Below are 13,770 nucleotides of genomic sequence, written 5' to 3'. Positions count from 1 at the left end.
TCAGATTTATCTTTGTTTTATTATCCAGATCTGTGATTTCTTCAGGTCTACACAAGTACCATTCTTTCATATTTCAAATTGCAATTATACTAGTATTGTTCATAGTAATAACTCGTGTCCATTTATATGTGTAAACAAAAAATTTAAAACAGTTTAACTGATTTTATAATATTAACTTCAAGTTGTTTATGTTTGACATTTTTTTTTCAGTTATGTCTGACTCTTTATGACCTCCTTTGAGATTTTCTTGGCAAAGATACTGCAATGAGTTGCCATTTCCTTCACTATCTCATTTTATAGATGAGGAAACTGAGGCAAAGAGGGTTAAGTGGCTTGTCCAAGATCACACAGTAATTGTCTGAGATTGGATTTGAACTCAGCAAGATAAGTCTTCCTGACTCCAGGCTTGGCACTTTATACATTGTGTTACCTAGCTTCCCTTAAATTCAAATTATAACCAGTCTAAATGTAAATACCATTAATCAGTTTTTAAATCTCCATACTTTCTCTTAACTTTAAAATGTTTCTATTTGAGAATCATAAACACAATAAAAACATTCGCAGGATTTTAAAAAAACATAAAAATGCAATTCCCTCCAGTAACTTGCTTAAAGGCTCCCTGTAAGATATCACACAAGGGAAAACAAGACTTTACATTATTCATTCTGTTTTCTTTCTTTCTAAGAACTACAGCTAGCCGTTTAGGCTGTCTGAAATAATTTGTTTTCTCTAGCTGTTTATAGATCTGCTATTTCATCCATTTTTTTCAATGTTCATAGGTTTCTACACTCGATTACATAGCTTGAACAGTATAATAATTCTTCTACACCATGAGAATTAGAAGCAAAAATTTTGAGGCAATATTTTCACTGCAGGTATAAATTTTTTAAGTTATCAGAAATTATTAATATATCTGGTAATTTTACTTATGTGACTGTCTTGAAACTGACAAAGGATTAGAATATAAGAGAAGATAGAAAGGGAAGCTATCAAATATTAAAATAACAAGCATGTTTTCATTTCATATATTTTTATAAGGAATATTTCTAAATCTAAGGGAATATGGATTATGCAAAAAAGTTAGATTCAAGGAGAAGTAGTCATTCATTCTCAAATATTTAACACTTCTTTCCCAGATGATACCATTTTTTTTTAAATATTAAAGAGAGAAAATATTAAAGAAATGATTTTTCTTTTTTTTATAATGTCCTAAAAAGTCATATTCAATACAGTTAGATTCTATTCTTTCATCTCTAATTCCCCTAAATTATCCTTGTCTCAAGAGAAATAAATATACAGTGAAAGTGGGGCATACAGTAATTGAAAGTAATGTAAGCCTGCGGCAAAAGTCTATTTTATGATTTGCATAATATTTCAATTTTGTAATATAACTAGTGAGATGAAGATTTAGGGAGAAAAACTCAAATAATTAGCATGGCTTTGTTTCTCTTTGGGAGTATGCTGGATCAAATGAAGGGAAAAAAAAAGGTTTTATAAACTCCATTTGATCAAAGATGTAATACACTGCTATGAATTTCAAAAAAAGTTTATTTATATTTATTTACTATAAAAATTCACAGATTATTACATATAAATCTTTATAAATTTAAAATGAAAACACATTTATATTTAACCTCAAGTTTAGTCATTTCTAAATAGTAAAATAAAATTGTTTAATTTTGTAAAGAATTGAGACCCAAGAACTCTTTGATGTTAGTAATTCCAAAATACAAACATTATTTACCTGAATTCTCCATCTGTTTGAAAAGGATTTTTAACTTTCACAAAAATTTTTTTCCATTCATAACATGGTGTTTTGCAGGTTATAATTTCCTGGAGCAAAGTATAGATATAAATCATAGTTATAAATAAAACCAAAAATAATATTTTGAATTATAAAATTTGACCTAAACAAGCATAAAAAGCTATCAAAAACATATATGAAATAATTTTAAAGTGCCATATTTACTTGTATTTTCCCCATTCTCTTTTCAACAGACATTTTATTGTTAAAATGGGTAAAATCCACACCTATGATAATAGCAATAATAAACTATTTCTACTATAATCTCTTAATATATAAAAATTGATTTTATAATTCTTTATCAGATCAAATACTTAAATAAGTATAAAATTTTAAAAGTTATCCACATAGGAAAAGTTGCTATAATGGATCTATTTTCCTTTGTCTTGCATTATATATTTGGAAACTCATTCCTATGGGGAGAGGAAACAGTATAGGAATGAATAGTTAGAAGAACAAAAATAAGAGATTATGACAAAAGGAATATTATACATAGATATAAGTATATAATATCCATATTATGTATAATATTTACTATAGACACAAAAGAGGAAATAAATTTTTACTTTCTATGTTTATAAGAGATAGTAAAGATATAAATACAATCTTACATTAGATAATCATAATCAACAGCATGCACAAAAGTTACTTACCATGGCTTTAAAATTAGTAACTTCAGCCTTTAGAGCAAAAGTAATTGTAGTACCTTTGCTGCCATTTTTAGTTTTAGAAATTAGCATCAGTATAGCTTCAGCAGGATGTAAAAAGCGACTAGTAAATGACACATTAATATAAACTTTATCTCTGGTTTACAAAATTTAAAAAAAGAAGAAATTTAGGACAAAAAATCAATCAATATTTATTTGGTACTTTTTTGCTTATTTTTTACCATTATAGTTTTATATTTTTACTATTGAATTATGTGTACTATAACACTATGCAAAGTACTAGAGAGAGTCATTAAATAATATAAAAGTTTATAGTTTAGTAGCAAATAAGACATAAATATGGTACAAACAACAAAAAGCAAAATCCATAGAAAATAAGTCAAAGAAAGAAGTAGTAAAGCATAAGCACTATTAAGTGTGAATTCTTATTGATAATATTTTTCTGACATATTTTTCATATCTTATACATACAGGGATAAATATGTGAATCTTGCTTCTTTTCTATTGCCTGAACAGTTTTGGACTATCACACATAAATCTAACCACACCTTACCATAAGTTGTTTTATTTATTTTTTTTTTAACCATAAGAAATTTTTTAGAGATCATTGGGATTTTCAGAATGAAATTTTCTCAGATGCCTCATAAAGTTAATAAATGAAAAAAACTAAATTTGTTTTCTTATTCCCAATCAATAATTGATTATCATTAGACTTATAAAATCAAGCCTGATTTTTTTACATCTTTAGTATTTAAAAGATAATTACCTGATTATATGGAAACTAGAATTATACTTTTAGAGAAAAAAGAAGCAACATTTCAAATTTTCTGCTTCTTAAGAAATTAGATTTTGAATGTTCTCATTTTACATTAAAAATGTTTTCAAAGGACGGCATACTATCATGGACCTTGCAGATAATGTCATCCAACTCCCCATTTCAAGCCCAGAGAGTTGAATTGACTCATGTAAAATGAGCCAATTTACCTAAAATTAACAGGTACACTAAATAAAGATTTTTAAGCACCTTCATTCATGATAGGGGAATAACACCAGATAACATAGCTTTCAAGTATTGATGCCAGGAATCAAAACCACATTTTCCAATTCCAAATTTAATGCTTTCTTTAACTGCTTTTACACTTCTGTATGTTATAATATTCACATTTAAATATATTTTCACCAACTAAAAATACATTGTTTTCTACCATCTTCATTTGACATTTTGTTTTCTGATACAACACTATCTGAAGATAATGTAGCTTGTCAAATTTACTAGAACTTCACTATCCTAGAGACAAATTCATTAGAAAGAAGTAGTCACTCCTTGGAATTCATTCAAGAATTAGTTACTTCAGTAAGTAAAGTATCAAAATCATCTACATCACAAATTGCTCATACAATGTTAAGATAAGGTTCTAAAATAACAGCATTATGTGAAAATAGGGAGAGACTAAATGAGTAATGTTCATCCTGTTCCTCCAGCCTTGGTTAGTGAGTTTCACTAGCTGTCTATTTCTTATATGTCCATTCTTACATGTTGCTATCTATATTGGATGACATTGCTTGGAAGTAAAGGGTTCTCTGATTTCTATGGTAAAAAAGGAAATAAGGAAGAGAAAAGTAGTTCACAAGGTGTGATTTTTACAGAAGGATGGCCCATCCTATATGGTTTTTGTAATATTATTTATGAAATTAACTAATTCCAAATACAGAGAACATAATCTCAATTAATAGAGTAAGATAAGAGAGATGGAGCCAAGATAGTGGAATAAAGGCCAATTTTCCACCAAACCCATCCAAATTACTTTTAATAATGACTCTAAACAAATTTCACAAGACATTGTAACCCAGGAAAAAATAAAGTAGAGCAATTTTTAGCCAAACACATCTTAGAAATCAGCAAGAAAATTCTATGGCACCATAATGGGAGTCCAGCAGAGCCCTAACCTCAGCCTCAGAGCCAGTCCCCACACCAGCAAAGCAGAAAAGGGTCTTCAGCCCCTGAATCAGCAGCATCACTGGGGGTTTTCAGACCTCTCAGACCAAAGACACAAAAAGCAACTTGAAAGGTCAGCAGGAAAGATTTGTCTTGACTAAGGTGAGAGGGCCTTAGATGACCAGGAATGGGCATGAGGCTTCTGGAGGCCTCAGCTCACAAGAAGTCTCTTTATTAATTCTGAGGAAAAACTCTGCTGCTTTAGCACATTAGAACTTACAGCCATAATAGAGCAGGAGATACTCCTAACAGTTCCAGGACAGAAAGAAGGCTTATGATCAGGTCCTTAAGAAAGATCTCTGAAAACAATCACATAAAGCTTCAGATAGTGCATCTTCTAACCTGGAAGCAGAACCCTAGTTTAACAAATTGTTAAAGGCTGAGTAACAGGTTGAGAAAATGAGGAGACAACAACAACAACAACAACAAAAGATTCTGACCACAGAAAGTTAATCTGGTGAAAAGGAAGATCAAAACACACACTCAGAAAAAGATAATAAAAGTCAAAGCTCCTATAATCAAACCCTCCAAGAAAATTAAGAATTGATCTGGAAGATCTCAGAAGGGATTTTGAAAATCAAATAAGAAAGATAGATGAAAAATTAGGAAGAGAATGGATTAGTACAAAAGGAAATAGAAAAAGTTAATAAGGAGAAGAATTCCTTAAAAAGCAAACTTGGCCAGATGGGAAAGGAAGTACAAAATCTCACTAAAGAAAATAATTCCTTGAAAATTAGAATTGAACAAATGGGACCCAATGACTTTATGAGAAATCAATAAACAATAAAACAAAACCAAAAGATAAAAAAAAATAGAAAGCAATGTGAAATATCTATTGGAAAAACAACTGACCTGGGGAAAAAAAAGATGCAGGAGAAATCATTTAAAAATTACAGGTCTACCTGAAAATCATGATAAAAAATAAGAACCTTGATATCATCTTTCAAGAAATTATCAAGAAAAATTGTCCTGATATTCTAGAACCAGAAGGTAAAATAGCAATTGAAAGAAGCCAATGATCCCCTTCTAAAGGAGATCCAAAGAGTAATATAATTTAACATTCAATTTTAGATACCATAAGGTCAAATTTGAAAATTCATCACTGTAAGGTGTTCAGTGAATAGAATGCCAGAATCAGGAAGTCTCATTTTTCTCCTTTCAAATCTGGACTCAAATTCTATTTGCATTGCCCTAAGCAAATCATAATCCCTATATGGCTCAGTTTCCTCATCTGGAGAATGATCTGGAGAATGAAATGGAAAACTACTCTAGTTCCTATACCAATAAAACCCCAAATGGGGTCACAAAGATTCAGAAACAAATTAAAACAAATGAACAACAACATTTTCTCTTTGTAAAGTAAAAAACTTTGTAAAGTATTAGTGTGTATTAAAAAACCACGACTGACTTAATGAATTTCTTGCTTGAATAAATATTCATTCACATTGTTAAATTAGAAAATTATTCTGGTATGTAAGTATATTTAATATTATTGTTCCCAAATTTCTGATCAAATGAGAATTTTTTTACCCTCAATGGGGCCACAGAGAAATACCATTTAAGACTCTCAAAGTTTAAAAAAATGCCTTTCTAAATCCTTGAGGCAGTATACTTATTGGTGTTTTTAACCACATAAACCTGATAAAGCTATATAGTCAGCAGGATGAAATACAAATAATTTGACAAAAACAAATAAATCTAATGAAGGCAAATAGTGGTACAATAAATAGATAGTTAGACCTTCTGTCAGGAAGCTCTGAGGTCAAATCTAGCCTCAGATGCTTACTAGTTATTGAGTTTAAAAAATGCATATAGTTTCTGTTGGTCTCAATTTTCTTAACTCATGAATTGGGAGTTTCCCCATATTTATTGTGAGAGTAAATTGAGACAATATTTGTAAAATCATGGTAAGGCATGATACTTGGAACATAATAGTTTTTTTTTTTATTTTTTAACAAATTCTTGTTTCCTAACATCAATGAAGATTATACATATGTAAAATTAAAATTAAATGGTTACATAAAAGGAAGATATATTTGTTTTGGCAAACTAGCCTTTAAAAACATTACATATTTGTACTCTGAAAAATTAATTGATGTCTAAATGAAAGTGTGATATTATGTATCTCCAAAAACAAATCATATTATAAACACATACACATACTCCATATTAAAACTCTAGTATTAGTTTTTCTTAAAGACAAAAAGAAATTTCCTCACCTTGAAGCAATAGTTATTATATGATGTTTATATTCTTCTTGCAATGAAAAATCCACTGCATCCCAACCTATAATTTTAGCATTATATAATAACTGTTCATGACTTGGATTTTTTAGAAGAATCTATAAAAGAAGAAAATACATTGCAATTATTAAGCTATATTAAAATATTCAGGCAAGTCATGAACATAAGATAATAACATCGTCTAATATGGATTTGAAAAGAACTTTAGAGATAGAAGGTGGAGGGAAACTGTCTTCTCTTTTCTGAAACTGTGTTCCCTTTAATGAAAGGATGTTCTCTTTAAGATTATTACTCTGAAATTGTGTTCCCTTTTGATCTGTGATCCCTTTTGGAGTCTCCCCACCCCAGGATAAGTTATTTTTCAGGGATGCCAGACCCTTTGATTCAATTAGAAATCCTAATCAAAAAGAACCCCTTTGAAGTGTTTTAATTCCAATAGGAAATCTGGGCCGGATACTGATAAGTATCTAGGCCTAGGAACCTTGGCTTCCTTTTAAACCTGAAGCCTCAAGATTCCTTTTAAAGGGCAGTTTCTAAACTCAGTCTTTGCAGAAGGTCCAAAGCAGCTTGCTAGGATCCTGCCCACTGAGAAGACATTCTCCTCTCAGTGTCAGACTCCATTTCCCTAATAGGACTTTGCTACTAAAGAAGTCAGTCTCTTGGCAAAACTGGCTTCCTATCTAATAATAAACTTTCATTTTTGCCAATTAATATTTGGGATTTCATGAATTCTTTCATGAAGAACCTATATGCCACTTACCTCATCAGTCTTATTCTCTCATTTAGTAGATGAGAAAATTGAACTACAAAGAGATTAAATAGTAAATAATAGAGCTGAAATTCAAATTCATGTCTTTGAAGTCTAATTCAAACTCAACTCTTGATATGAATTTTAAACTAAAATGAAAGAATTATAGAACTGGATCTATAGTAGGGGAAAAAAACTGAACAATGACTTGTCCAAAGTGCTAACAACAAAACTCATCCATACTTTCTAATTCCTGGACTACTTTTTTCCCTCTAGCTAAAAGTTTTAAAGAAATTTAGCAAATGTAGTCTTCAAGTAAAAAATGAGTTCTCTCCCACAGTGATCTTATCAACTCAAAACAAATGCCCAACTAATTTTTATAAAATTCAAATTTGTCCATATCATTTCCTTTCTTAAGAACGTTCAAAGATTCCCTGTTTCTTTCTTCTTAAAGGAAGCCAGGAAGATAAGTGGTTGGAGTGAAGGAGGAATAACCTTATAAGTAAAGATGATGAACAATCAGAGAAAAATGCCCAAAGCCAAGAAATGAAATTTCTTGTTCTATAAAACAGGCAGTAAGCCAGTTTTACTTGATCAAGGAAACAAGGCAGCAGGGAATAAGCAGGAGGAGGTTAAACTATGAAGGGCTTTGAAGGCCATGCAGAGCATTGTGTTTTGTTCCTGGAGGCAATAGAAAGCCATTATAGTTTGTTTAAAAATTAAAAAAAAAAGAATAACTGGTCACTCAATTCAAAAATTCAACAAGTATTTAAATATCTACTATATAAAAATTCAAAAATGTCATAGTAAATAAAGCTTATCTCAAGTTTAGGAAAGCACTGGGTTCATATCCTGTTAGAAACAGGTATGATCTTTAACAACCCATGTAACGGTATCTCAATGCATCCAAATAATTTTAAGTATCTAAATTACCAAGCTGTCATCAACTGTTGTCTACTTGAGGCTCCTGGGAAAGAAGAAAAAGGAGAAGTCTTTATCTCAATAAGGACAAGGCAATTTTGTCAGTGATAATTTGTAAAAATAATGTAAGTCAGAAGTTGACTTCAGGGAGGAGAAATTTGGCAAAATTTGGATTTATTGAGGAAAATTTGAGATATATTGAAGAATATTTAAATGCAAATAATCTCCAAAACCAGATGCTAATTTAGTTTCTAGTTCTGGGTTGAAAAAGCAGGAAAAATAAAATTAAGGAAATAAAAAATTAAAGAAAATCAAGAAAAATTACAGAGTATACCTGATATAAGTATATAAGTAGAACTTGGAAGAACAAGGCAAGATAAATAAAAGGTAAATAGAAAAATTATAAGGATAACTAAATAACTAAGGTGGATTGATGGTAGATAGATAGCTGTGGAGTTGTTGAAACAAAGAAAATAATTTGAATGAGTTGTCAAATTATTAAGATGCAATAATTAATTGTAAACATTTTTACCTGCAGTTTAAATTTGAGATATAATTATTCACAAGAAGTTAAAGGGAATAAGAATAAAAACTTCAATAATAATGGAGAGCAGGGGAAAATTACTGAATCTAATCTACAATATTTAATGAAATGAAAATCACATCTGAAAGAAAGAAAAGGAGACTTGACCCTTGTCAGAATGATAGAGAGTAAAAAGTTTAACCCACAGAAGAAAGGGAAGAGAAGAGGCAGCTGTATAATTAGTTTTTAAATGGTTCAAAGGCCTTTTCAGAAGAAGAGAGGAACAGGGACTATGAAGAGGAAAAAACTTCTCATTCTCCAAAGAATGATATTAAAAAATGCTTAGAAAGTGAGAAATCATCCGATAGGAATCCAAAAGAGAGAAGAAAAATAAAAGTAAAAATTTTTGGTAATTAATTACATTTGGTAATTGTTTGTTCATGAATACTGAGGCAGGTTATTTGATGACCTGAAAGCAACAATAAAGAGGTGTTACCTTCTTTACAGAGTATGAATTCAAGACATTGAATTAGGCAATCAATCAATATTTATTTATTAAGTGTCAAGCAGCTACATGGTGCAGTGGATAGAACACCAGATTGGAATAAGAAAGAACTGAGATCAAATCTAACCTCAGACATTTAACTAGCTATGTGAGCCTGGACAGATCATTTAACTCCTACATGCCTCAGTTCTTCATCTGTAAAATATATAAAGCATACTGGAGAAGGAAATGGCAAACCACTCCAGTGTCTTTGCCAAGAAAACCTAATAGACAAAAGCCCATGGGATCACATAGAGTGGACACAACTGAACATACCAGGCACTGTGCTAAGGAGAAACAATAAAAACAAATAAACCAAAAAATTCCTTCCCTTCAAGGAAATTACAGTCTCATGGAGGTTGGAAGGATACAATATAGGAAAAAAAATTAGTACAAACAAGCTATATACTGGATAAACAGGAAAAAAGAGAGAGAAAGTACTAGATTTAAGAGAGGTTGGGAAAGGCTTCCTTTAGAAGATAAGGACAATAAATAAACACTATTTATTGGGAGGAAAAAAAATCAAAGAATGGATAGGAGATTGGACTGAGATGTGTGAAGTGACAATAGAAAGAAGAAAGAGCTTATTAATTTATATTTATATTTATACTTACTAGCTGTGTAAGCTTTTTTGCTTTAATTTCCCTTTTTTAAAGTGAGCTGGAGAAGGAAATAGCAAGCTACTTCACTATCTTTGCCAAGAAAACCCCAAATGTAGACACAAAGTAGAATATGACTAAAACAACTGAACAACATATGATGGAAATGCTGTTGATATTATTTTGTTAAAGTTATCTCTTACTATTATTATTGAGAAGATGGGGATATGGGCATTAAATGTAATACAGTAAAATGTATTCTGAGTGAGTGGCCATATTCTAGATTAGTTGTTTATATTTCAATGGAATTATTTTCATGGGGATTTTCTAGTGATCTATGCTTGACCCTATGCTATCCATATGACCATTAAAATTGTAGATAAGATATTTATTTCTCTTTTCACTTCATTTAGTAATGTTTTGCTCATAACACCTGATATAAAAAAAGGAAAAGCATTTTAGTGTCTTCTTTCTGAGAAGTCATTATATAGCCTTTTCATTTATACTTTTTTATTTTAAATAAAGAGAATGGAGTTCTTCAAACTTATTAGCTGAAGTCAGCAAGTTACTCAGTCAATATGTATTTATTAAGTTCTACCATGTACCATTCACTGTGGTAAGATTTAAAGATACAAAAAAAAACTATAAAAAATTACAAAAAGTCCTTGTCCCCAAAAACTCACAATCTAATAAGGATCTCACAATCTTATGACTAAATGAAACAATCTAGCAATTGTTTCAAGATAACTGTAAGGAACCTTGCTTCCCAGTGGTGTGGAATACTTGATGCCAAGTAGAACAAGGAATAATCCTAAAGAATGTCTTCCTTAATCCAGACTAGCATATTCTCAAGTAAGGATTCATCTGGCTTGGACTTGGTGGGACCAGTAATATATATGAAGTAAGCTAAGTTTTGAATCTATTCTCCTATAAAGAATGCCACCTCTTATAAGGTGGTAAAGAGATGGGGAGAAATATTTGTACTGTGGCTTTGCTATGTGTTTGAAATCGCTATCTCTTAGAAAAAAGAGACTTGATTTTAAATGGCTAAATGTGTAGTAGTTGGCTCAAAGGGCCAATTGTATGAGACTCTCTTCACTGGTGATGATTATACTCAATGTTATCAGGGACTAGTTAGAATAGGTGAGACGAAAAGAAGAAAAAAGAGACCACATCTTTTTTTAAGTTTTTCTGGAATTTAGTTTTAAGAGAGAAAATGGTCATTAAAAATCTCTAAGTACAGAATCAGAAAAGATGCAATACCTTCAGAAAGGAAAAATAATTGCAAGTTAGTGGAGCTGGAATGCAGGCTATGTGAAGTAAAGTAATAGGAAATAATATTGGAAATGTCAGTAGGAAGCCAGATTGAGTAGAACTTTAAGTATCAGTCTGGGGTATACTTTATCCCAAAGGCAACAGGAAATCCTTGAATTTCTGAGCAGGGAAACCAAAGTGGTCAATTGGTATTTGAGGAATATCAATGTGGCAGTCTTTGGGAAGACAGACTGCAGAACAAAGGGACTGGAAACAAGAAAACCAAATTATAGTCTAAGTCCTGGCTTCTTAAACTGTTTTTGCAACCTCATATAGGATTACATTAACTGAATGTGAAGGTCACAAAAAATTTGGTAACAGTAAAAGACTTCTGAATTCTCTAAATTCTGCAGTATCAAATACTCCTCCAATATTTAATTTGTTATGTAAAAATTAAAAAGCATCCATCTCATTTGTATGCAAATTTGCTTTCACCTTTAATAAATAATAAACATATATATGTATATATATATATGTGCATATATATATATACATATACACACACATATATATATGTATATATATGTATATATATATATATATATATATATATATATATATATATACCAAAGAATTATTTAAAAATAAATGTCTTCATGATTTATTTTCAGTAAAGGTTTCATTAGTATATCTATTTTATGTATCTATTTTATGTAGGCAAAAATGGGTAACAAATGAAAAAAAATTTAAGAAGTCCTGCAATCTATACCACTTCTTGTTTAGAATAGTATCACCATTAGGTGCTGCTGTGGAACATAAAGTCAGCTGAGCATTTGCTCTTCTGTTTGAAAATTTAAGCAGGAGCAGATTCTTCCTAGGCCAAATATTTCTCCTCACCTTATGTGGCCCAGAGTTACAACCTTCATTTTGGTCCCTACCTCTACCTCTTCCCTTCCTCTTCAAATTAGAGGATGAAGTCTTGCAAGAGGCTTGCAAGATAAATGGTGCCATAGTGCATATAGCAAGGAGCCTGAAGTCTAGAAGACTTATATTCCTGAATTTAAAATATGGCCTCAGAAGCATACTAGCTGTATGATACCGAGCAATTCATTAAATCTTTTGCTTTTGCCTCAATTTTCTCATCTGTAAAATGGGCTGGAGAAGGCAATGGCAAACCACTCCAGTATCTTTGCCAAGAAAACTCAAAGAAATGTCACAAAGAGTTGAACATGACTGAAAAATGATTGTAGAACATCACCACTTGGTAAACATAACCTAGCTTAGTTATTACAAAAAACTTACTTTCTAGGCAAAGAGCAAAATGGCTCTTGGTCCGTGCAAATCATATTTTTTGCTATTTTATGGAATGGGTATGAGACAAAAAGGGTTTTTTAAAGTCATAATTATAAATTCTTTTAAACCAAGTTCAGGGAACAAAGATTTTCATACTATTTTGGGGTCTATCATCTCTCTTTTCAAACATCTGCTTCTCCTACTTCTGTCCCATCATAGATTTCTTGTTTCAAAATTTCTAGATCCAAAGCCCCCTGCCCCTCTTCAAGTATTGCAATAGTTTCTTTTTCTTCGGGTGACTAAAAATCCCCGAATTCCCAGTAAAAGGGAATTAACCCAATTATAGCATAAAGATACCACATACCTTATACTAGGATAAAGTCTATATGAGTGAAGAGAAAGAATGATAGATATAAAGAAGATAATAAAGGTAAGAGGAATTATCTGGAATTAATCTGGACAACTAAAAAGATTATAGTAACATTAATAAAAATGGAAATTTGGATCATGGATAAGGGGGCTCTAAATGGCATGGTACTTTGAGGATAAGTCTAAAATCAAAAGGACCTGAGTTCAAATATGACCTTACTGTCTGTGTGAACTTAATTTCTATTTAGTCCAGTTTTTTCAACCATAAAATAAAGCCAATAAAAGTATTGGTGCTTCAACATTATTGTGAGATAATTTGTAAAGTACACAGCACAGTGCCCAACACCTACTAAGTGCTATATTTGTGTGTGTGCGCACATATGCACATGCATGAACTAAATTATTATTTTATTATTATATGACGAGTAGTATTATATTTAGATATGTTGAGTATGAGAGACTTAAAGTACATTTGAGTTCAAAGTAATTTGACTATCTGCTGATCATACCAGACTAAGGTTCAGGATGGTGATCAAGGCTAGATAGATTTTGAAGTAATCTGAAAAAAAATTAAAAATGAACATTTGAGAGTTATAAGATCACAGGGGAGACATTATGGAGAGAGAAGCCTCCAGATGCAGCACTAATGGGCTCCTACATATAGTTGTCAGACTGAGAAAGAGTGATAACTAGAAGGAATCCAAAGGAAATGAGAAAGTTTAGGAGAGGATAATTGATGATTTCGAAAAAGAAACATCCAATAGAATATTATTCTTATCCTGAGATAAGGAAAATAATTTTAACAGTG

General features: G+C 31.0%; 1 protein-coding gene across 1 annotated transcript in view; it reads right to left on the bottom strand.

Moving 5' to 3' along the window:
• Positions 1 to 13,770, bottom strand: part of CFAP47 (cilia and flagella associated protein 47) — a 781,966-nt gene that overhangs the window by 526,532 nt on the left and 241,664 nt on the right. The window contains exons 27-29 of the mRNA XM_074302067.1: positions 6,688 to 6,809; positions 2,458 to 2,608; positions 1,745 to 1,833 (exon numbers count right to left, since the gene is read on the bottom strand). Coding sequence (XP_074158168.1) covers positions 1,745 to 1,833; positions 2,458 to 2,608; positions 6,688 to 6,809 — 362 coding nt within the window. The remainder of the gene's footprint in view (positions 1 to 1,744; positions 1,834 to 2,457; positions 2,609 to 6,687; positions 6,810 to 13,770) is intronic.

The sequence above is a fragment of the Sminthopsis crassicaudata genome, chromosome 3 (assembly GCF_048593235.1).
Source record: "Sminthopsis crassicaudata isolate SCR6 chromosome 3, ASM4859323v1, whole genome shotgun sequence".
Taxonomy (NCBI): Eukaryota; Metazoa; Chordata; class Mammalia; order Dasyuromorphia; family Dasyuridae; genus Sminthopsis; species Sminthopsis crassicaudata.
The sequence above is the reverse complement of the archived record's forward strand: the minus strand, read 5'-3'. Positions and strand labels throughout refer to the sequence as shown.